General features: G+C 45.8%; 1 protein-coding gene across 1 annotated transcript in view; it reads right to left on the bottom strand.

The window, feature by feature from the left end:
- Positions 1–22,364, bottom strand: part of adgra1b (adhesion G protein-coupled receptor A1b) — an 84,513-nt gene extending 62,149 nt beyond the window's left edge. Inside the window, exons 1-7 of the mRNA XM_084710055.1 lie at positions 21,677–22,364; positions 14,269–14,340; positions 6,375–6,446; positions 5,521–5,592; positions 5,269–5,340; positions 5,011–5,174; positions 530–743 (exon numbers count right to left, since the gene is read on the bottom strand). Of these exons, the coding sequence (XP_084566181.1) occupies positions 530–743; positions 5,011–5,174; positions 5,269–5,340; positions 5,521–5,592; positions 6,375–6,446; positions 14,269–14,340; positions 21,677–21,906 (896 nt within the window). The 5' untranslated portion in view covers positions 21,907–22,364. The remainder of the gene's footprint in view (positions 1–529; positions 744–5,010; positions 5,175–5,268; positions 5,341–5,520; positions 5,593–6,374; positions 6,447–14,268; positions 14,341–21,676) is intronic.
- Between the last annotated feature and the right edge of the window lie 817 nt (positions 22,365–23,181).

Raw genomic sequence — 23,181 nt, 5'->3', positions numbered from 1 at the left:
CAGGAAGAGGATGTTGCCCCCCCCCACCCCCCAACACTCACGGTAAAAATGTGAGAAAAGCAACACTGGGGGCATTATCGCCGTAATTATGATTCAGCATCTGCTCGTGTTAGCGTGTGATCAGCTAGCGCTCTGACAATGTTGCCAGAGTGCCAGGCTAACCTCCAGAGAGGAGTGGCAGACTGCTCAGAGGTGCTGGCACGCAGCCAAGCCAATCCTGGCCTGTCCTTTCAGATCCTTATCAAGGACGGCCGCAACAAAAGGTAAATCACAGCCACAATCTGAGAGAGATAGAGGGAAAGGGGGATGGGTATATATGTGTGTGTGTGTGTTTGTGTCTGCTTTGTGCAGGTTTTAGCATTGTGCAAATGCTGAGGAGCACACTGCATGAGCGATCAGTACGTGCGTGGGCGGGTGGGTGCATTCATGAGCGCGGTACATGAGATCATGACCTAGCTCTCGTCTCCTCGTGTCCTCTCTCGCCGCCCCCACTCCTTCCTCGCCCTGCCTCCCTCCCCTCCCTCCTCACCTGGTGAGCAGGCAGCAGTCGTGGAGCAGCGTGTCCTCCAGGTAGACACCCCTCTCCTCCTGGGTGTGGACGGGCTGGCCGTTGTGGCGCCAGTGCAGGCTCACCTGGGGCTCCAGGTAGGAGCCGGTACACTGCAGGGGCAGCCTGTCCCCCCGGAACACCAGCTGCCTCTGGGATGGGATCAGCTGGAAGAGGGGCAGCTCCAGGGGTCCGTCTGCAGGGAAGATGTGGAGGCCAGGAGGTCAGTGGAGGAGGGAGGACTCATACACGGATAGAGAGGGACAACACTTGCTAGACGGAAGTCAGGTGGCTGAGCGGTTAGGGAATCGGGTTAGTGTTCAGAAGGTCGCTGGTTCGCCCTACTTGCCTCGGGGGGAATGTCCCTGTACTTACTGTAAGTCACTCTGGATAAGAGCGTCTGCTAAATGACTAAATGTAAATGTAGATACACACTCTTTCATTCCCTGCTGTACTGAGCCAAACGTCTTGATGCAGTCAGATGGCGTGATAAGAAGGAACACCCTAGTGATGCCCTCGACCCACCGTGACTGTCACTGCCAGGAGACGGTTGGTGCTCGTTACAGCCACATGTTGTTGTATATATTGCTGTCTGTGGACTTTTGCCTTCACTTCTGTTTCTCTCCTCCCTCATTCTCATTCATATATTCAGATGTCGGTCTGTGATTGGCTTATCAACTACATTCCTCGTCACTAGCGCAACCGTTCCCAGCCAATCTGCTGTGCGTCCTTCTTCCATTGAAACCCCACCTGTCTCGTGTTTGACAGCAGATTGATTCTGTGTTTGCGCTGCTCTAATGGACTTGATGGTGTCATTTGTTGCTGTCGGCTATTCTGTGTTGGTTGTGTTTCTACCCTGTGGTAAAAGTATACGTTATTTCTTTTAGATATCATCCTCCAACACTCTCATCCTTTAGTGGCTATTCCTGTGCCTATACGTGGTATAGTGCTTTTTGTGTCATTCGCACATGGACAAGGGGACAGTTTGACTGCTCATGTTCATACACCACATCACGTACTTGTTAAGAAAACGATGCCACCCAATGTACTTTTGTTAAAGAGGCATTAATTGCTATTTGGCATGATTTAGTTTATTTAGTACTTTCACTGTTTTATTTTCTTTGGCACCATTATTTTGCTTTGTGTGCTGTGGATGGAAAGAGAGAGGATGAGATAAGGATCTCATCATGCCTGACCCTGCTGTAGAATGAGCATCTAAATAAAATCTTAAACACATGCCTCCAGTTCACATAATGGGATTCTAATGGATTACAGTGGTGCACGATGGCTTGGTGAGAATCAATCATGTGTTTCAGGACCAGCAAACCCTGGTTCATTGCGTCTTCTTGGCTCGCATTCCTACCTGCAGAATTTCTCCAGACGCCGAGGGAACATGTTTGATTAGATGCTGCAAGACATTTCCTTGGATCAGCTCCAGGGAGCGGAGCGTCGCGTCACTCTGCCTTCACCTCCATTCAGATCAATGTTGGATGCCTGCAGCACAGCCGCACTTACAGCGTGACGGCCCGTTGGCTCCACGGGTCGTAAACCGCCGGCTTTTATGGCCGCCCATTCATTTCACTGGAGCCGTGGACGTCTATGTGACATCTCTATTGTGAATGGAGCCATATAGGGCCAGGGAGAGTGGCTACAGCGTTACACGTCCCCAGGGCTATCTTAAATATACGCCGTGATGTTTATGGTAATGTGTAATCTGGTGAGCGATCAAGTCTGTTTATAGGAGCCGACGCCTGACCTTGATTTTATGCAACGCATGATGCATAGCAGTACCGCACATTGCAGGGCTAACACTTCATGGGTGTATAGCATAGGCTACGGTAAACTGCATAACTTAGTGATTATCTGGCATGCTCACAGCTAAACTCTGCCGATATTGCAGTGGTAGAGAGTCTAATTGATTTACATCAACACTTGGGTTTATTGCTAACTCTGCAGTCATCGCTGCTAAACGGTGGCTCCAGTAGCTGTAACCCTGTTAGCACGACAGGAAGCTACACATCAAAGCAGCATGTGGCATTTGACTGTTGACTTGGCTGATGCTGATATTGTTGATTCAACACTTGAGCCAAGGATTAGAGAGTAGCAGTTCACTCGTACCTATCAGGCTCTGCCAGAGCAACACACTTGTGTCCCTGTGGGCGCGTGAACGTCAGATAGCCAGAGGGATCCCTGTGTGTGATGTTGCAAGCAACGCCTGAGAAACGCCATATCTGCATGCATGCGTGTGTGGTGTGTTTGCTCCCGTCTAAGTCCACACGTGTGTGTTTGTATGCCAGGTTGAACGGATAGTTTGCAGGGCAAGACGGAATAGGGTCACTGCGCTGCAGTTACCCCATTAACCAAATTGACCTGTCTCTCTGGCAAAGAGAGGCAGAACAGAACATCTGCCGTGGTCGGGCCAGGGGCATGCAGTGGACACATGCTCTAGCGACTGGTAGCAGATTTCAACCAGAGATCGGTAAAAAATGCACACAGAAACGACATGCAATCACAAACACACACAGTATACACCTACGAGTTTACCCAAACACTCGCACGTTTACTGCACGTTTATGCATGCACATACAAACATTTAAATGTACACACACAAACACACTGCACTGATTTGTCTCAAACTACATTTTGAGATTGAAGGAGAAATGGTTAAAAGTGGAATGGCTGCTGACAATGTAACATTCAGCCAGTCTACTGTGTTCTTGTCAACCTTGATTTTTCCCTTTATTTGAAGATGCATCTTTTCACAAACTCTGCTCTCATGGAGTAGCTTTCTAAGATGACTCAAATTCAAGGTAATTGCATGCCAGGTACTGTGTAAAATCATGTGCTTTTGTGTGGCCAAATAGCACCAGCTAGGACAGGCATGTAGAGATTATTCTTAGGCCATGCAGCGACCGATAAAAGACCACTTCACTGCTGTGCCATCACACAATAAATAATTCCAAAGATGCAGAAGACCCTTGGGGAGTCTGAATCAACCAATTATTGATTATACATTATTCTATTTCATGTGAATCCATATTTATAGTGGGGTTGTAGGGTTCCTACACAGGGTCTCCAGGAAGCCGAGGAGAGGGTTCTCCATGGGTAGATGGGTTGAGCAGACGTGCTGGTCGTCTGCCCCTGACCACGCCGCAGGACACACCTGAAACCCCACAGGAAGTGACCCTCCGTTTGCCTTCACTTGAGAGGGACAACCACCCTGAGCGCTCCGCCAGGCAGAGGGAGCAGAGGCGTCGCGGGGCCTTGACATCTGCTACTCATCACGGTGGAGAAGAAGCCGCAGAAACGAGGCGTGGTAACAGCCCCTAGATAGCTCAGTGTGTACTGAAATACGAAAAAAAAAATATATATATATATATATATATATATATATATGTATTATTTTTTTTAATTGCCGATGGTTTGTTATCTTTATCTAGATCAGTATTCTTCTTGAAGCATCTTTCATCAGATGTGTGTGATCAGACCTGACGTGCTCCGGCGGAGCAGGGGCGGGAGGGAAGCCGCTCGGCATTCCATGACACAAAGTGAAGCCATATGGGGATAATAGCCAGCAAATAACATTACAAGAAGTGCTTGTAGGAGCTCTGTACTGTGTCCAATCGAAGATGGTTGTTGCCAAGCACATAAATAAGGCACTGTAAAAGGCTATTGTAGAGAGAGAGGGGTAGTGAGACATGCATGGTAGGGGGAAAGGGGGGGGGGGTGCAGAATGTTATCATGCTGTAATCCCATAATGGATGTGTTAGGCCTGAGAACAGAGAATACCACCCTAATTCCACACTTGGCTCTTCATCACATAGGCCTGCGTGGATTTAGCCTGTAATGGCTGGGATTGTTCAACGCAAATGAAAAACGCGCCGGATTACATCGAATAACTTGGGTTGGTATGTGGGGCTCAGACAGAGAAGTGTCAAGGTATTGAGAACGAGAGGGAGACAGGAAAAAGGCCTTTTATATGACCAGCATTTCTACCCTTCTAATCCCACAAACACACACTCACACAAACACACACACACACACACACACACACACACACCTCCAACAATAAATACAGGGGAACCCAGACACACTTGTCAATTCTCACTTTTCCAGCTCTCATCTCATGCAATTCCGTCATACCGATGTCATATCCTGAAAGCGTATACAGGCCGTGGGGGGTGATGGGGAGGGGGGCCAGAGGCTATCACGTATGAGACACTATTCCCTCGCGACACACAGCACACAGCAGAGATGGAAAAGCCAGAACATTCTACCTTTCATCTCTCTCTCCATCTATGCTCCTCACACTCTGGCCTCACATATACACAAAAGGGGCGAATGCAAACACACCAAGGGACATCGGCGCTCCCATCGACTCTATCCCTGCCCTGTGAACCAAGCCCACCGACTAAAGTCTTCCATCAGACATACTGTTAGAAAGAGGGTTTGATTGACAGTACCACATCGGAGCTGCTGTTCTCGGAGGTTGCGGAACTCCAGGCCGTGGAGGTGGTTGGGGTACACGCACAGGGTGTCGTTGGCGATGCGGACGCCGTTGGCCCGGGCCCACAGCAGCAGCCACTCCAGCTGGCAGTCGCAGAACAGAGACTCCGTACTGAAGTGCCTGATGGGACACGACACAGGAGTTACATTTGTATTCTCGACGTGTGTGTTTATATGTGTGTGTGAGTGTGTTATGATCTCCTTGGTGTTCTTACAGGACTCGGAGAGACCGAAGGCTGATGAAGAGACCCGCCGGCAGGGAATAGAAAATATTTCCAGAAAGGTTCCTGTGGGCGGACACAATGCCAGATCCACATTAAAATGGTTTAAAGAAGTTCAACAGCAACAGAATCTGTAGAGGCGTTAGTTTGGAACCACATTATCTAAGATAAACAACATATTTTCAACACACTCATTGTAAATTGTGCGTTGCAGAGCTGTATGTTTTCAATTAGGAGATTACTCACAACTTGGATAGATTGCCAAGGTCTATGAACATTTCAGGAGAGAGGCAGCCAATCCTGTTGTTGGACAGATCCCTAGATGGACAAAAAGCAAACTTTGTGGTTCGATTAAGTCAATCCTATTGGACTTGAACCATTAACAGTACTAATCTTGGACGGGTTGTCAGGGAACGTGTGCGTGTGACAGAAAACAGAATGGGTTTTGCTGTGACAACAAGTTTGTGTAGTGCGTGTCAGCTTGTGCATCTGTGAGTCTCCGCCCTCTTCTCTCAATAATCTAATAAAGAGAGCTTAAGTAGCTCATGGAACTGTGATGTTCAATCCAGCCCAACTGCCAGGACATTAACCCTGACCTTTAACAACCTTTGACCTCTCACAAACACACACATACGAGTCATACGGAGGCCTCCTGAGTGCAGTTGAGATTGTGGCTCTGTGCCCTTCCCCTCTGTAATTAAAGAGCTGCTTTGCTGGAGCAGCTGTGGGAAAATAAGCAAAGCACTTGAGTAATCACCAGTTGGGGAGCACTTAAATTAGCACGAGGCAGCTCCTTTAGCCTGGCACACACGCGTCCCAAACCAGCATCCCTGCAACACCCTGCCAGTCTAAAAACCTGGACGATCATGATAGAATTAAGACATTTATACCGTAGACTTGATCTAAAGCCTTCTGTGTGTGTGTGTGTGTGTGCATGTCTTTGTGTGTGAGTGCTCAATTAAAGCATCCTAGCAAAATATCACCACTACTGCAGTGATAGCAGGCCACCCTACCTGTACCCCCCCACACCCTCTACACACACACAAACACACACACACCCACACAGAGGCCATTTTGGGACAGTCCTCGGTTATACTCACAGTCTTCTAAGAGCCAGCAGTCCACGGAAGGCTCCGGGCTCCAGTGTGCTAATCAAATTATTCCTCAGGTCCCTAGAGAGAGAGAGAGGGAGAGAGAGAGAGAGACAGAGGGAGTGTGTGTGTGTGAGGGAGGGGAGGGGTAAAGAAAAAGAGATGGACGGGAGAAGGGGAAACATTTTTTTGTGAGCAACAGAACAAGAATAGAAATGGAAAAGTAAAGAATGAAAGTCAGAGTTGGAAGGCAGAAAAGAAAGAGGAAAAAGCCGAGAGGTCACACGTGATGGCATGTATATAGGAGCCAGCTCAGCGGGGCCCTGTCATCGTGCTGGCAGACAGAGCGAGAGAGACAGGCTCCCAGCACTCGTCAGAGCACAGAGCTCCACATCACACTGACATTGAGATGTAAACATCATTTTCAGAGGAGTCATAATTCCTGCATGAGTGTATTTAGAGGGTTTATATATTGTATGACTATTTAGAATCAAATTGACATGGTTTTCTACATTTTAGAGAAATTCAAGAGTGCATACTGCTATCTGAAAACCACAAATACACAGGAAAAACGTAATTACTTACAGAGACTTGGAGACAAATTGTATTTTGTCCATTAGCGTGGTGGTGACATAGCTGTGTTCCCCTGAACAGAACATCTTATCCTATCTACCACCATTATCCACAGAGCGAGAGAGTGAGCGACAGAGAAAGGGAGAGAGAGAGAAAGGAAGGAAAGGTTCCTAATATAGGTATTAAGAAGAGTAGCACCTGTTTGTCTAACAGATGTTCTTTCCCTGCTATGCAGAAACAGTGTGGTGTCTAACAGAGGGAAGAGTACACACACACACACACACACATTGTGGTTTCAGTTCTCTCAGTTCCCCGGCCCCAAGTTGCTAAGAAAGGACCGCATCATCCCAGTACCCCGCTTCTCCTGATTACCCCTTTTAAAGCCAAAGATAACTTCCTGAAACTGTGTCCCCCGTTTCCTCCGCATGCTTCTGAGCGGTGAACATCACAGGCAGCTCGCCTTGCTCTCCAGCCAGATGTGCCGGGGTGAGGAGCCACACAAACATGGCTCAGCTCTCCTAGTCCACATCCAGCTGCTTCGACAGCTAGCAGGTAGCAGTCATCATGGCTGGGAGAGAGCTAACCAGGGAGAAGAATGAAGCAAATGAAACGACACTTGAAATATAAATGCCCATATTTTTTTTAAATCAACTGTGAATTTCTCTGTTGTTTTAGGCCACAGCGTAACCACTCGCTGTTGCATCCAGACGGCATGAGGTGAAGCTACTGCCAAAGAACAAGGAATACTTTGCTGTAACTGATATTACTACTTTACCTTTACTACGTCAAAAACTCTGAACACTAAAGGACAGGCTGTTTTACACGGTAGGCCTTCACTGGAACTGGTGGTAATTTGGTTAATGTTAATCGTTAAACACACATAGCCACACACTTGCACACACAAACAAGGGAGGGAAGCCATCATTATCGTCAGATAAATGACTCCTGTCTGGGTTTAATGATCTGTGTCTTGTGTTGAATTGTTCTGTCCAGAGTTAAAACACACTTTGTCTCTGCCGTTAGTCCTTCCCTAGCGACCCTCACCAAGCAGCCATGTAGACACAAGGTCTGTCTCTACCCTTCACCACACTCAGTCACTGTCCAGGACATGCATACTGTATGCATATATACGGTCTGGTGGTCCACAATAGTGGACAATGAAAGGCAGCTTTTCTTGGATCAGATAAGTGTAGACATTGTAAACAGCCCCTTCATGAACTAAGCAAAACTGAAACTCAGTCACTTTTGGAAAGATATTTCTGATAGAAGAAGTCAGCGAGTCAGCAGTCTGTCTGTCTTTCCCTGACCACGTGGCACGGGCAGGACCAGTGGGTTAGTTGTGATTTCCTGTCTCTGCAGGTCTTTGATCACGTACAAACTGCAACAAGAAGACCAGGCCAAGGGCTGGGGTTGAAGGTCTGTCACCTGGCCTGTGGTACCTTCTGTACGCCTCCTTTTCATCTCTCTCAGTCTGCAGCAACCAGCGGCCTCCTCAGCGAGGAGCTGTCCATCTGTCTCAGGGCTGACCAGTCAGCACTTCCCCTAACAGCCCTGGGCCTGGGGGCAGTTATGAGTCAGGTCAAATACAGAGGAGGAAGCAGCTAGCTAGCTGCTAGCTATAAGTATGCAGTGAGTGCAGTGCAGAAATGTCTGACAAGACCTTGACAGAGAAAAGCACAACCCCAAAAATGCCTGCAGGGCATGTGTTAAGGGGTTTCATATTTCAGGAGTTTGCTAAAACATTGTTGTTAAACTATATGGGTCTGAGAGGCTTCATGTCTTTATGCTTTCCAAAGACCTCCGCTCTGTTATACTGCCACATACTTATAATAACAGGGCTGGTTTACTGAACGTGTTCTATTCATCAGCAACAAGCTCTGTTTTCCAGTACCGCGCATGGGATTGTTGTGTTGTAGCATTGTTGGATTTCGGGGTGATTGGCAGGGGAAAGAGAAAGGCCGGATGGAAGTCCACTAGAATAAATAAGTCTTCCCGTTTGCTCAGACTAGTTCGTTTGTAGCTGTGGTCAAGAATAACACAGACACACACACACACACACAGTCCTATATCTGAACATACCTATAAACAAACCCAAAGGCGACTATGAGGTGACCGACTCTTCGATACGTTCATCTGTGTAAACTCAGATGAGATGAATGTTTAAACAACAATCATTTTGGTTTTCTGCACACTGAGTGCTGGAAGTGAAGGGAGGAAACATTGACATAAACTCATCTCTTTGTGGCTAATGTTTAAAAGGCCACTGACGTGGTTCACTATTCATTTCCACAGTGCTGTATATCTTAGACTGCTGGAGTTCCCCACATCTGTTGGACTCTTAGGATGTTCAGCTATTTCCCATGTAGTATGACACTAATGGGTAGATTCATCTCCGTTTCAACGACTTGCCACACACGCACACACACACATGCGTGCAAACACACTCCTGACAAGGGTGAATGGACCACACGCATGCTTCACCAGAAATAGTGCAGAATCTCATCATTTAACTATCTACAGTGTTCCTCTTGGAATCAGTGTTTTTGTAACTGGCTTCAGATTCAGTCAATTAACAAGGATATGTAAACAGAGAAGAAAACATCAAGTTCATGTGAAGAATCCAACTGACGGCCACGAGGGTTACGTAAGGGTTAATGATGATATAGCATGGAGAAATAGATTTGCTGTCCATGAAATATCTTCCTACTCGGTTTAACGCACTAAATTCCAACAATGCCGCATGGTGCATTAGATAGCTTGCATGGTATATCACATGGAATGAGTGAGGACAAATATGATTGTGTAAGCCTTGTGTCATGTCTAATTTAATTAATTCATAACAGTAACATTATGTGTTTCCAGCAAACATAATTTAATCCTGTAGGGGACTGAAGTCAAAATCCACTGTGACTCAAGAAAAGGACGATTTGATACAATGCATGACAACTTCTCTCACCCCACCCTCAACACACATAAACACACGTCTCCTTCCCAACCAGAGAGCAACCGCGAGAGAAATAGAGAGAAAGAGAAATAAAGAGTGTGGGAGGGGGGGGAGTGGGAGGGGGGGGGGGGGGGGGAGTGGGAGGGGGGGGGGAGAGTGGGAGGGGGAGAGTGGGAGGGGGGGGGAGTGGGAGGCATATAGACTAATGAGAGGAGAGTTCACCAGCTGACAGTGAGAAAAGGCCACTGTGTAGCAGCAGTGGCCTCACTGCTGAAAAACTGCCTCCTCCTCTGTCTCTCCCACCGCGAGGCCGGGGATAACACAAGTCCTGTAGCTCTACACCCCTCACACAGTCAAGCTGTCTGTCAGTAGCTGCATGACAAGTCTCTTGGCCTAAGGTTTGAAAACGTGCTGTGTTTGCATTGATACCACCCTCATTTCTTTATGCTAATAAGGAGGTCCGTTTAACTCATTTGTTAATACTCCAAATATTCGTGGGTCAATTTGCACTGCCTTTGAGCAGCATGGAAGGGAAATATGTCTCTCACACTCCCCAAATGAGAGAAAACACATCTCATTAGGGTGGAAACAGCCACCTACGGAATTGTAAATAAATATGCTTTGAAAGTCGCTCGGGAGCAAAAAGAAGGGGTAGTTAGACAGTTCAGTCCAATTAGAAAGTCTGGGCGCATGTCTGTGTGACAGACTTGTAGCAACCACTGCCAGAGCATCAAAAGCCATTGGGCTTTCCCTCACTGTGTTAGTTGGGAAATAACATATAGAATTCAAGGGGCCAACCATCATGAATTAGTAAGGTCCCTAGCTAGAGATATGGCATTGACAGACTACATCTGAATGCAGCCCAATGCTAATACATTTTGCCAAACAAGCTCATATTTTGTCAAGTATGTGGTTTGGAAATCATTCTAAATCATTGACTCTTGTCCAACAGTCAGAATTATATTGCCTCAGTGTTTCTCCCAGTGTCTAATCAGTTTAAGCATTTATGATATGGAACCCTACTGCAATCATTTCCTGCCTGCTTCACTAGCAAGAAAAAGAATGCTTCAGAGGGTTATATATTTTCTGTAAGCAGGGTGCCCCTTAGGTATTTATTTCAAGGTAAAAAATGCTTTAATGTATGGGTTAAAATACACAGGTAGGCTATGGAGGAGGAGCGGCAGAGCAGGTAAAAAAAAAGAAGAAAGGATTCCTCCCTGGAGATGATAGTTACCTGGACTCGAGATAAACAGTAGTAATTTTGTGTGAAACATGAATCCTGAGAGAAACACTTGTACATACACTTTCATATACTTACCCTGTGTAAAGTGACTGGCAACCAAGAGATGATTTCCAACACTCCCTTTCAGGACAACGTCACAAACTGCATAATACAGATAAATCACTATGCTTTAATGTCTTGCCATTGGCCAGTTGGAGAAGGAAAACAAGAGAAGTAACTCTTCTTTAGAGGTAGAGGTAGACAGAGTTGATGGATGGTCTGTTGGAGAGCTCCTCAGACACCAGGCATCAGAGAAGCCCATAAGAGAGAGAGACAGAGAGTGAGGGAGAGAATGGGAGAGAGAGAGAAGGGAGGGGGGGGGGGGGCGGGGGTTGAAGAGTCAGCCTGTCTCTTTCACAGCCTGCTGGGTACAGTAGATCAGTAGACCCCCAGAACTGAGGTAGTTAACCTCCAGTGTGACCCTCCAACTGGCTCACATAAAACACTGTCGAAAAGCCTCATATCTCAAAACAACACTAAACCATTGGGGCCTGTCTATATTATGACTACTTCCTACATACCACAGTAAGCTGCTTTTCAGATATTGTCGTATGAAAGAACGCTTGATTGCTAATGGTATTCCATGCCAGAGCAATCATACTGTGTGTGATCCTTATCACATGAATTCACTTCATGCTCAATTATGTATGACACCAAAGATGTAATCAATACAGGCCCAATCCAACAACTTTAATACTCTAGGGTTGTTCTCCCCCCTTAAATGACCCTTGACCTCTGAGGGCAGGTTTCCCAAGTGGACTTGGATGTGAAGACAATTATAGAGAATCCTGAAATACACCAAACTCACTTTTGCACTCTGTTTCCAGGCACTATTTTCCTCAGTCTCCCATTCACATGCAGAGCCGGCAGTGCAGTGATCTGTCCTTGAGGGATCTGCCATGCATCCATCAATCCAACGCACCAGACTGAGGAAGGGGGAATCGACTGAGTCCTCTCCTCCCCAGCTGGAACCACTAGACAAGAAAACTTTAGAGGACGCGTCCAGCGCCCCCGACGTCCGCTTGTGGCGTGAGGAATGGCGGTGGCCATGACTTGCCACACTGCATCTTAATGAAGTCCTCTCCGTGACTTCGCTGCTGGTGTCAGTGAGGAACATTGGGTCAAGCAGACTGTGTCCTCTCTGTCTCTCAACTGACTGTTGAGAGATAAATTCATTTGGACTTCAATCCAATTCTAACGAAGGTTAATCAGAGTGAGAAAACCCACACAACAGCTACAAGAGCAAGCCCACCACCGCAAGCTCTGTTCTTGGCCGCCGCCAACTCAAGTTGTGGGAATACATGAGGTCATAACGCATTCTACCCTTCTAGGGGCGGCTATGGCTGTGGCTCAGGGTGTAAAGAAGGGCGTCTGTTAATCGCAAGGTTGCCGGTTCGAACCCTGACTCCTCCCAGGCCATGTGCCGAAGTATCCTTGAGCAAGACTCTGAACCCCCAGTTGCTCTGGTTGGGCAGGCCGGCACCATGCACGGTAGCTCCGTTGCCATCGGTATGTGTGAGTGTGAGTATGGATGGGTGAATGAGAGGGAAATTGTAAAGCGCTTTGAGTGCCGCTAAGGTAGAAAACGGCCTATAGAAATGCAGTCCATTTACCATTTACCCAGACAGAGAACCAGTGCTAGGCTTTGTTGTGGATGTACATACCGGTACTCCCTTCTGACCCATTTTGAGAGATAATAATGAGACCCTAGTTGGACCAGGCTACCCTCTCCACATACATACTGCCTCTCCTCTCAGATAGAGAAGACTGAGAGATGCCACTGTGGTTTAAGTGAAAGGTCAAATCAAAAGCCGATACGATCTCCAATTTGCGCTGTATACTAAATACAGACGATATGTATTCACCACAGGTACATTCAAACTTGTTTCTCAAACTTGTTTCCGTATACACCAAGGAAAGCAATTCCGCATGGCCATCAGTTGAAACCATGCCCCTCCCCCTCTACAACATTTTCTACAGCCCACCCCCACCCACCCAGCCGTCTCCGCTACCCTCCATCAGCTCTTGCTGGTGGAGGGCCTGCATGGTCACAGTATGAGGAGTCAACACTCCGTCAGTCTGACAGTCACTCAGAGAAGCGCAGTGTCTTTGGGTGCCAACGCCACCAGCCCCAGCCAGACAATCAAACAGCTGGCCGTTACAGCCCACTCACTGACCAGAAGTGCCTGGGCACCCCACCAGCCCGAGGAACACTGGCCCTGCCTTCAGCTGCCACTTTCAAGAGGGACTGGTGTAGGGACAGCGGGACCCAATTGGTCGTGAGGTCAAAGGTCACATGGTGACACGTCACCTGGACATATATCAGCTGTATTATCTGTTTATTGATCCTGTAATGGTGCCATTACACCATAGAGGAAGACCAATGACATCCTTATGTATGCTGCACAGGGACATCATAGAAAGTAGATGAGGATTCTCCTTCTGCTGTAATGACCTGTCAAGGGGCTCCACAACAGAACTGGCTTTAATAGAAGTTCCTTGGCTAGCAGCCTTGGTAATGATGTCATTAGCATTCTTAAACTGTTCCACTCTCAGAAAGATGGTCCGTTCGACGTCACCATTGAATGTGATGGTCACTCATGGAGTTGAAGGAATGGTAATCATCACTGGTTGATTACCGAGGGAACCATCTCAACAGGGAAAGGGTGGTTAGAGCACTTGACTGCAGATCCAGAAGTCAAAGGTTCAAATCCCCTCCATGTACTGTACACTGCTTTGGATAAGTGGTTTTCATTCAATGATAAATTAATTATTAGATCGTCACTCAGTTTCCCATGGCTGGACACTTAGATCACTCCCACCCTTCAGTGCCCTATCGAAGTGCCAAATCCTATGGACTTGCAGTGCTGTTATGTTACCCTATATAGTACACCATTAGGACACTTACTCTTGCAATTGAGTTAAGTGCACTGGCACTTACTATGGGCATCAAAGACCATCCTCTCTTAAAGCGGTTCATTATTATTGTACAGTGATTAAGATTATTCTCATTTGACTTCCTCTCCCAAAGCAGGAGCCTGGTTGTGAAGCCAGCTATAGCGCACAGGGTCTGGACTGAAAGTACAAGCCACAAAGGTACTCACAGTTTCTCCAGAGCGGCCAGGCCATAGAAGGAGCCGTTCCTCACCAAGGAGATCTTGTTGTTGCTGAGGATCCTGAGGATGAGACACAGACAGAGAGAGGGACTGAGGTGAGGCAGTGAGTGTGTGTGTGCGTGTGTGTGCGTGTGTGTGTGAGATATTGTCAAAAGAAGGGCCGCAAAACAAAGAGAAAGATGAGAGAGAAATCACAATCCAGTAGAAGAGGCAGAGGAGAGAGAAATATAGAGGAGAAACAGAGGGTGGAGAGGAAAAGGACAGAGGTGAGATAGAAGATGGACCGCAGAGAGAGATGGTGAGCCAGGGGACAGATTTGTAAATACCTCCAGAAATACAGCCAGGAGGTGATTTATACAAACACCTCGTAAATTATTCATCCTGCCAATAACTTAGTGCAAGGTGAAAATTTATCCTTGATTAGATCTGGCAGTAAATTTCTCATCTGTGCTACATTTCTGTCTTATTTATAGCCATTTGTGGTTAAAACGGGTAATGGACCCCCGTGTCAGAATATCACCCTCGCCGAAGAGGTCTAACGCAACGCCTATTCAGCACAATTCAATCATCCACTGCTAGTTCTAACACTAAACAAATCAATGCTATGTTCCACAGGGGGATTTAGTGACGAATGGATGTGAACATGCGAGCCTGTGTTGATAGTGATTTGGCTCAGAGAGAGAGAAGACCAATGCAGATGCTTCATACTTGTATTAAGAGATAAATGCCATTGATGAAATCCTTTGTTCTCTAACATAGAGGCTATTTGTATGGAGCAGGGAGGGAAAGTTTGGACTCGAGTCTCCCTGGAGAGCAGCTCAGACTCGTTCCTCTGATGTAAACAACCGTCATCACACAAAGACCTGTGGGTAGAACTTCAGCCTTCGTGAAGAAAGTCACACCCACACACACACACACACAAACACAAGGGCGCAGAAATACCCTACACAGTGTCCAATCCCTGACATACCTGTACAAGGTAAAAGACACACTGCCACAGGACAGACCCAAACAAACATCCCCAGGTAGTAAGTTGGTGAGAGTCCTGGGGGACTCGTTAGAGAACAGATGGTGGTCTGTGTTATCTGCTGCTGCAGTGAAGTAAATATATCAGACTTGAGATAAACTCTACTCACCCATCCCAATAGTAACCATCTCTGCGCCCACACACACACACACACACACACACACACACACACACACAGATCTACTCAGGGGCTTTTAAGTGGACAATCGTCCAGTAGACATGCACATGGAAACAGATAAGCCCACTCACAAAGCACAATCCAAACATCAGACATTGATTTTCACTGTCAGGGCATAACACATCAGCAAAGCATTTTGACTTTGAAAACTGAGGTACTCAGCCCCCCCCCCCCCACACACACACACACACTTTTTCCCCTCCTTCCTTCCTGCTGAGCTCTGGGCTAAGAAAGGAGCGGTGTGTAATGATTTATGTCACACTTATTCCTGGGCCCAGATCCACATCATTTCAAATACAACTCAGATGGCATTTTTGGGATTTCGTATCTGCTAAAATATTGATTGCTCTTGCCAGATCCTATATCATCCTGTCTACTGGGGCTGTGGGGCAAGCCCTGCCAGTATGGCGAGGCTTGGCACACTGTCTCAAGCCATGTCACCGCCTGCATGCCGAGATAGAGGCCTCGCTGCTTTGCATGCACTGTGTCACATGGCTCCCACCGGCTCGCTCCCACATGCTCAAGGTCAAACCCCTCCCTCTCTATCCAACGTCTTCCTCCGTGTCTTCTTTAACAAGGTTGTCCTCCTCCTCTCCCAAGCGATGGGAGAAGTTTGGGAAGGCTGGTAATTGGGATGTGTCACGAGTCACCTCAGTGACTGGAGGGCGCTTCGTTTCACCAGCAGGAATGCATCCTCCATTCTAATGCTATAGGATTAAGCAGCTTGATCCCATAATGCATTGTGCTGAAGAAGCAAATTGCTGACCGACCGTGCAGGGAGGGGGGGCTGTGCTATAGCTGTTCTGCTCGAATAGCCAGGACGGGAGATACACGAGCCATACGGATAGACACGTACACATAAAATGACACAGCATGAATGACAAGGAGAGAAATGTGAAGATATCTAAGCTTGATGGAAAAGTCACTGTTGAAGTAAAACAGTGCTTTGAGGTTGCAAAAAAAAAACTGGACAAGGTTGGATTCCTCTTGAAATAAAAGGTATAAGGAAGGTTATTAGAAGGCAAGTAGAAACGGGTATAAAAATATTTATTTTAAAAATATATTTATATTTAAAATCCTAAACCTTCTTCTGTTAATGCGTGTTAATAAACCACACAAACACATGCTGTTGTGGCTTTCAGCAAACCCTTTATTTGATCAGAAAGGCACCCACTTGAATGAGATCATGTGGTACTGGTTTGCAAGAGCTGTGTACTGTACTGTCATTTTCACCTCCGCTTGCCCTTCCACCCGTAACTCCCTCCCCCCTCTCATCCTGTGTCTATGGGCAGAAGTACCCTCTCAGCAGGCAGGGACAGGAGGCCTCTGTTTGTGCAAACTCAAGCGTCCCCCGATCTGTGTGTTTGCAGCGGAAAGCAGCCGCTCAGCGACCCCTGCATGCCTCTCTCAGGCCTCTGTGCAACGTCCGGGAAATCAGAGGCAAAACATAATTGTACATTATGTAAACAGCGCATGACCAGATTCTAGAGAGTCCTTCCAACTTTCTATTTACATGATCAATTATGTTCTCAGAGGATAAGCTGCTTTCAGGAGAACAGACAAATTAAATATTGTCTGGCTGGGGCCAGAGCAAATGGTCTATGTCATTGCTCTGTGTTTTTGTGATTAGGGCTAACATGGAAGACTTCACCACACTACAGCACACTTCATAAAGTGTGTGTATTTCAGGCACACAGAGGCCTAGGCTACATGCAGTTGTGCTTTAATTTACAGTCTATACTCACATTTGAATAAATATATTGTTTATCTTCTATGTTTCCTGTTTGGCAAAGGCATTAAATGTTAGCCTCACTGGAATTGTACTTGGTGGTTAAACATTTTGGAGCAACTCTTATATCAACTCTTGTCCAAGATCACCAGTCCAACTCTTTTCCCCCCAACACCACAGCTAGTATATTTCTGTAAGGTTCATTTCAAAATGCAACATCTTTACAGTGAGACCAGCCATGCACTAGAGACATCCAACTTTATGATTATAAGAGAGCAGAAACAAAAATAACTTCAATTGATGGGGTCCAAGTCACCAATCATCAGGACAAAGTGGGTAAAAGCTCACAATGTGAACTATCACAAACATGCAGAGAGGCGGCCCCATGGTTTCCAGGCATTTCTCTTCAAACATCCAAACCCCTCTGTTATTCTACAATATCGGGTTACTAGGCACAGCTAACCAAAATAACATATTTCATATCGACTAACATTGACCTTGGATGAGAAACAGACATTGCTGGGGAGTTCAAGTATTAGTAGCGCCTCAAATAGGCCCAAGCTGACAGCTGAGCATGTGGCGCCGCCCCGCAGGGCAGCAGAGAGACTCCTCGTCTGTCTCTCTAACTGAGACCATGCTAATCATCACCATGGCATTTTGCATTTTGCATAAATCAGTATTTGTGATAAACACAATTAATTCTTCCCGAAGTTCGTCAGAAGACAGGAAACTATTCAGTCCATTAAACAATGGCATAAAAAAAAAACTGATCATATTGACAAGTGGACCATCATGATTTTGAGATTTAATTTGATTGAGTGACACATACACGCACGCACCCCCCCACACACACACACACATTCACACTGAAACACTGCTCTTAGGCCTCTGCATAGATGAGACAGGGAGGAAGTTAATGTGTTTCCTCCTGAGACCACCCCCTGCTACCAAAGCATTAGGCATCATGTTTATAATTGACTCGTTTTGCGACAGAGGAAAACACAACATGCTTGCTTAGGCCGGCTTGCCTGTGCGCCAGCAGACTTATGACAGTTTAAGAAACCTTGGTATTTACTCAATGGTGAAGGGAGGAGGTAGGGATAACAGACTAGAAAAGTATCCTTGGCGCTCATTGTATTTGTCTTTTCCAATATTTTTAGACGGTAGACATTTGACTAAGGTTGGACACATTCTTGGGTTCGCAAGGCCATCGTGATTTGCAAGCTGTTCTCTCCTCCAAACAGTCATGAACTGTGATTCCTTATCACCTAAAGAAAAAAACGGAGCAAAAAAAACAAAAAAAAATGAATCACACCAAACAAGGGTTTGGAAAGCTAGCCTTTTACAGGGATTGCAAGTAAATGTGGTACTCACTATTTTGGGGCAGAAAAATAAGTGATTTCAAAGAAACTTTCCTTTTGGACTTCAGACACTAATGCAGGGAAGACCACTTCTTAACATGATCCTTTGATTTAGCCGCATGGGTGCTGGATAAAAGCAGTGAAACAGAACCATGGAAGTGCATTGTCAATACTAGCCTTTAGTCCTAATCTCTAGCTAGTGTATAAGGTCATTTTGGCCCTGTCTCTTTCAACTAAGGGTTGGTACCACAGCTTATTAAACTGTGGCCTTTAACTGGCCGAGAGGCTCTCCTTCTCTGTCCCCTCCCTGTTTTCTAGGTCCATAATCTGCACAGAGAGGCAACATGTGCATTTTACTGAAATATTCATGCAGAACCACTCAGGACAGTGAGGAGCGTACCGCACAAACAGCACCCGGGGTGAAATGCAAAAGCGCTGAAGAGAGAGGAAAAATAAGAAAGGAAAGAAAACTGAGATTTATAGATAACTCAGAGGAAAACAAATCACAGAGGACACAAGAGGACCTCTCACGCTAGTGTCCGCATTGTGCGTCGTTTCCTCAAGGTTCTGTTGTGAAATTGAGGTTAGCGGTGACCTCAATCCACCAGTCTGACACAGGTAACTGCTCCCGACAGGATGAATAGCGACATGAGGTATACAATGCAGCAGAACTACTGTCATTGTATCTTTTGAGGATCTTCTACTGTGGAAGTGGATCAAGGGAGTACACTTGAAGTCTCGAGAAGAGAAATGTCTCAGTGGTGTGAGGAGGGAGGCAGCTATGGTTTCCTACTTCCTTCCACCCTTCCACCACAAGCTGCCCCTCCTGACTCTCCACTGATGGCCAGACACCTCCAGATATGGTCTCTTCCCAAGCCATATTTTGTCCTTGATGTGCTTTAGCACCAAAAGAGAATGAGGGCCTGTCATGCTTTGGGGACTTTTGGCTCTCAAATCTGAAATGAATGTTGTGGAAAGTTTTGTATCGAGCATCTACTTGCTTTTAGTGAGAAAATAAGTGAGAAATCTGAAAGGACTGTTGCATTACAAATTCTCTATGTAGGAGTCCCGAGTCGACTTTTCTGTCAGTGATACAGGGCGAAAAGAGCCCACATCCTGTCAGATGTGATATACAAATGGAGGAAAGTCCTGTCCTAGTTGTAGCTTGGCATTAAAACTGTAACTGAGCAACAACCCCTGACAAACATTCTGTTTGTCTTTCTGTGTTACGTCGTTTCCATTGCAATGTCACAGAGCAAACAGCTATTTCCCCAATACCACCTTTATCCTATCCTCTACTTTCTGTGTCAGTCCCTCTGACTCTCTGTCCCTGTCACTCCTTCTAATGTCTTTCTTACTCCCTCTATCTTTCAACTTTCCCTCTCTTGCTAACTTCCTTCTGTGACTGCCTCTTGCACTATCGGCCTTTTTCTCTGCCTCTCAATTTCAGTCTCCTCCCCCTTCCCCTGTATCTCTTTGCCTCCCTCACTACCAATCTGTCTTCCTTTTGACTGTAGCCAGTGCTACGTCCCCCAGCCAGGGTATTGCCTCAGACAGGTGTCTGCTACAATCCCTGCTACTGTGCTCCAGAGAGGCCAGTGTCTCTCCTACTCTGCTCTGAAAACCATTACAGCAGATAGGTCCCAAGGTCAACAGAGCTGTCAGGCCCGACTCCAACTCCCCAGCAGCTTCTCCCCTGTTAGATCGGCCCGAATGGAAGAGGTGTTAATAGAGGGCTTTGGCTGCGTTACAGCTGGGACAAATTATAAAAATTGTATTTTCTCTATTTTATGTTTGATGTTGTTCCATCACATAAAGGGTATGTTGTAGAAATTAAAGACCAAAGAAAATAATTGAAGGTTTATGAAGTAAATGTTTGGTTGCTTTGTTGTTTACAATTGAGCTAAATGTACATCTTCGTCGATTAATTATTCAGTCAGTTCTTTGTGTAGCAGTAATAAATCTGCTATGATGAAACAAAATACAGCTCTAGGAAAAAAATAAGAGACCACTGCACCTTTTTCCTTCCTTTTAAAACAAGTTGAGAAGAACAATTTTGAATGGGATACAGAAGGGTACAAATTTTACCCCTCTGTTCCTTTCTCAAAATTGTCCTTCTCACCTTTTTGTATAGATTTTTGTACAGCTGTATATTGAAGCTAGGTCTATATGGGGGGCAGGAGTGTGTGTGTGTTTGTGTGTGTGTGTAGGGGGGGGGGGGGTTACTGTACATACTGTACACATGAAGATAAGGCTAATGAGAAGGCTGGGGCCACAGCCTGGGAGAGACTTGGAGAGAGATTCATCAGGACATCCACTAACGGAACTCCACATGTGCATACTTCCCTCTGATATATGTTTATTTTCACAGCACGTCTAAACAAAAGCGAGACTTTGGCCTGACAAAGGTCACATTTCCTAATGCAGAAAAACTGCTTCCTGGCAATGGGCCCACAGGACAAGAGCAAGGCTGAACAAGGGGGAAGGAGAGGATATGGTTGTTAAGTTTGTATTTAACAAAAAAGGTGTCCAAGATGATCTTAAAGCTTACTCCTCTGCCCCTGTCTAAAATAAGACCAAGATTTTTTTATTTAAGGACAATTGATTCAGTTTAACAATAATTAAGAGCTGCAATCAACACTGTGACCTCGTGAAGTGTGGGGGTCCATGGAGAGCACCTTCACAAATTAAACTCTTCTGTGGCCTTTAGGCTAAATCAACAGCGGTTGTATGTGCTACTAGTCTTACTACAATAATAATTACTCATGTACAAAACCAAAAAAACTAAAACATTTAAAAAAAAACTTTCTCTAAAATGTGCTTATTATCGAATTCAAAATCATTTTTTGCAATTAATTTGCATCCATATTTCAGTATATACCTCTGGATACAATAGTGTGAATTGGCAATAAAATGGGAGGAGGGCTGAGATAGGATTTTATTAAAGTAGGCTTTGACTGTATTGCTCAAATCTTTACAGTACTATTTACTGTGTGCTGAATGTAGCAAATGTGGGATGTGCTTGAACAATTTGCTGTACCAATTGTGTATGACATCTAAAGAAGGATGCAATATCAGAACAAAACGAATATGTTACTTACAAGGAAACTGTTTCGTTGAGTAAAAAGCTGGGTTGTAAGGTGTCCAATAATTCCACATCGTCACAAACAACTTTCACTCGGACGAGTTGTCTGTTCAACTCCTTGGACCTCTCAGAAGTGCAGCGACAGCTGTCAATGGTGAGATTTGGACAGCTTTTGTTGCTCATACAAGACGTCCAAAATCCGATACACAGAAAGATGAGCGCTTTCATTGTGAATTGAATGGTCATCTCAGGTTATCTCTCCCCAGTTTGTAAGACAGGTGGACACCATTTCATATAGCCTATGTTCACATTGGTATGGACATTCCGACCAAAGATGTTCAATAATGTTGAGTTGGCTTGTTACCTAACAATGGGCACAATACACCTGCTCTGTCCTCCGACAAATTAAGAAGCAACTTGCGCGATTTTCTATTAGAGATAGCGGAAGCATTTCTTTTACATACGTTACAAATGTTTTTGTCATCACTGATCACCCTCACAGTCACACTTGCTGTCAACTTTTACTGTATCGAATTTTTCAAGTGTTTAAGTTTCCCTCCAGCGCGAAGGAATGTTTTATTTGCAACCTTGAACTCCGTCTTCTTCGAAGGGTAGGTTTTGACGTCGTGCTATTTGTATCACCACATTCCAGCGTAGTTAATCAAGGTAATCGTGTTCTCCGTTATCAACAGGTTGCCAGTACGTCCTCATTCACGGCTTGCGCTCCCAGCGATAGGCTACTTACTTTAACAGCCCACACAATATGCAGCGCATTCAAGTCCCACCCTCGTGCATCCCCGCAGGAAACCGAGGGATGTTTCGAATATAGTTTTAAAGCCAACATATAAAACGTATCTTAATAAACAACTTACGATTCTCGGAGTGAGTCTACTCAGACGTGAGGCTAGGCTTCTGACAGCTTCTCCAGTGTTTCGTGTCCAATTAACCTGGGCTAGTTAATGGGTATGTGGCCACACTTAAATGTTAGTAGTATGCCTGTACTGCTTTCAAGGGAGCCTTTCGTGCAACGTAATGGATAATTTCTGCTCCATGATTTATACCTAAATACAGAATGTTTCCTCAGACAGTAACAAAAACCACAGGCTCATCATTAACAACAACAGAGGCCGTGTTCTTGGAATCATAAGGAAACAGAAGAACCGGTCATGGCTTTACATTCATACATATCAGGGCTATTTCTCCACATTTTGGAGGAGTGGAAGCAGAACTGTAGACAATGTGTGCAGAGATATGAATCATATCTTATGGCTAAGGATGAGCATGTATACAGTATCCAGCCCTGGGAGACAGAAGCTGTGGCAGCTGGTTGGTTGGGCTCCCCAGGGCTCCCCAGGGCTGGGGCGAGGTGCTTCCCCTGTGTTTGCTCTGTGCTCCACGCCAAATTCCTCTCTCATTATCTACATTGTCTCCAACACAGACTGGGAGCACAAAGGAGCATTTCAAACCGCTCCCTGACGCTGTGAGAAGAGCAGCCTATGTTTCTCATTCTTCTTCCTGACA

Source organism: Hypomesus nipponensis, chromosome 11 (assembly GCF_054491055.1).
Source record: "Hypomesus nipponensis isolate SF chromosome 11, ASM5449105v1, whole genome shotgun sequence".
NCBI classification, from domain to species: Eukaryota; Metazoa; Chordata; class Actinopteri; order Osmeriformes; family Osmeridae; genus Hypomesus; species Hypomesus nipponensis.
The sequence above is the reverse complement of the archived record's forward strand: the minus strand, read 5'-3'. Positions and strand labels throughout refer to the sequence as shown.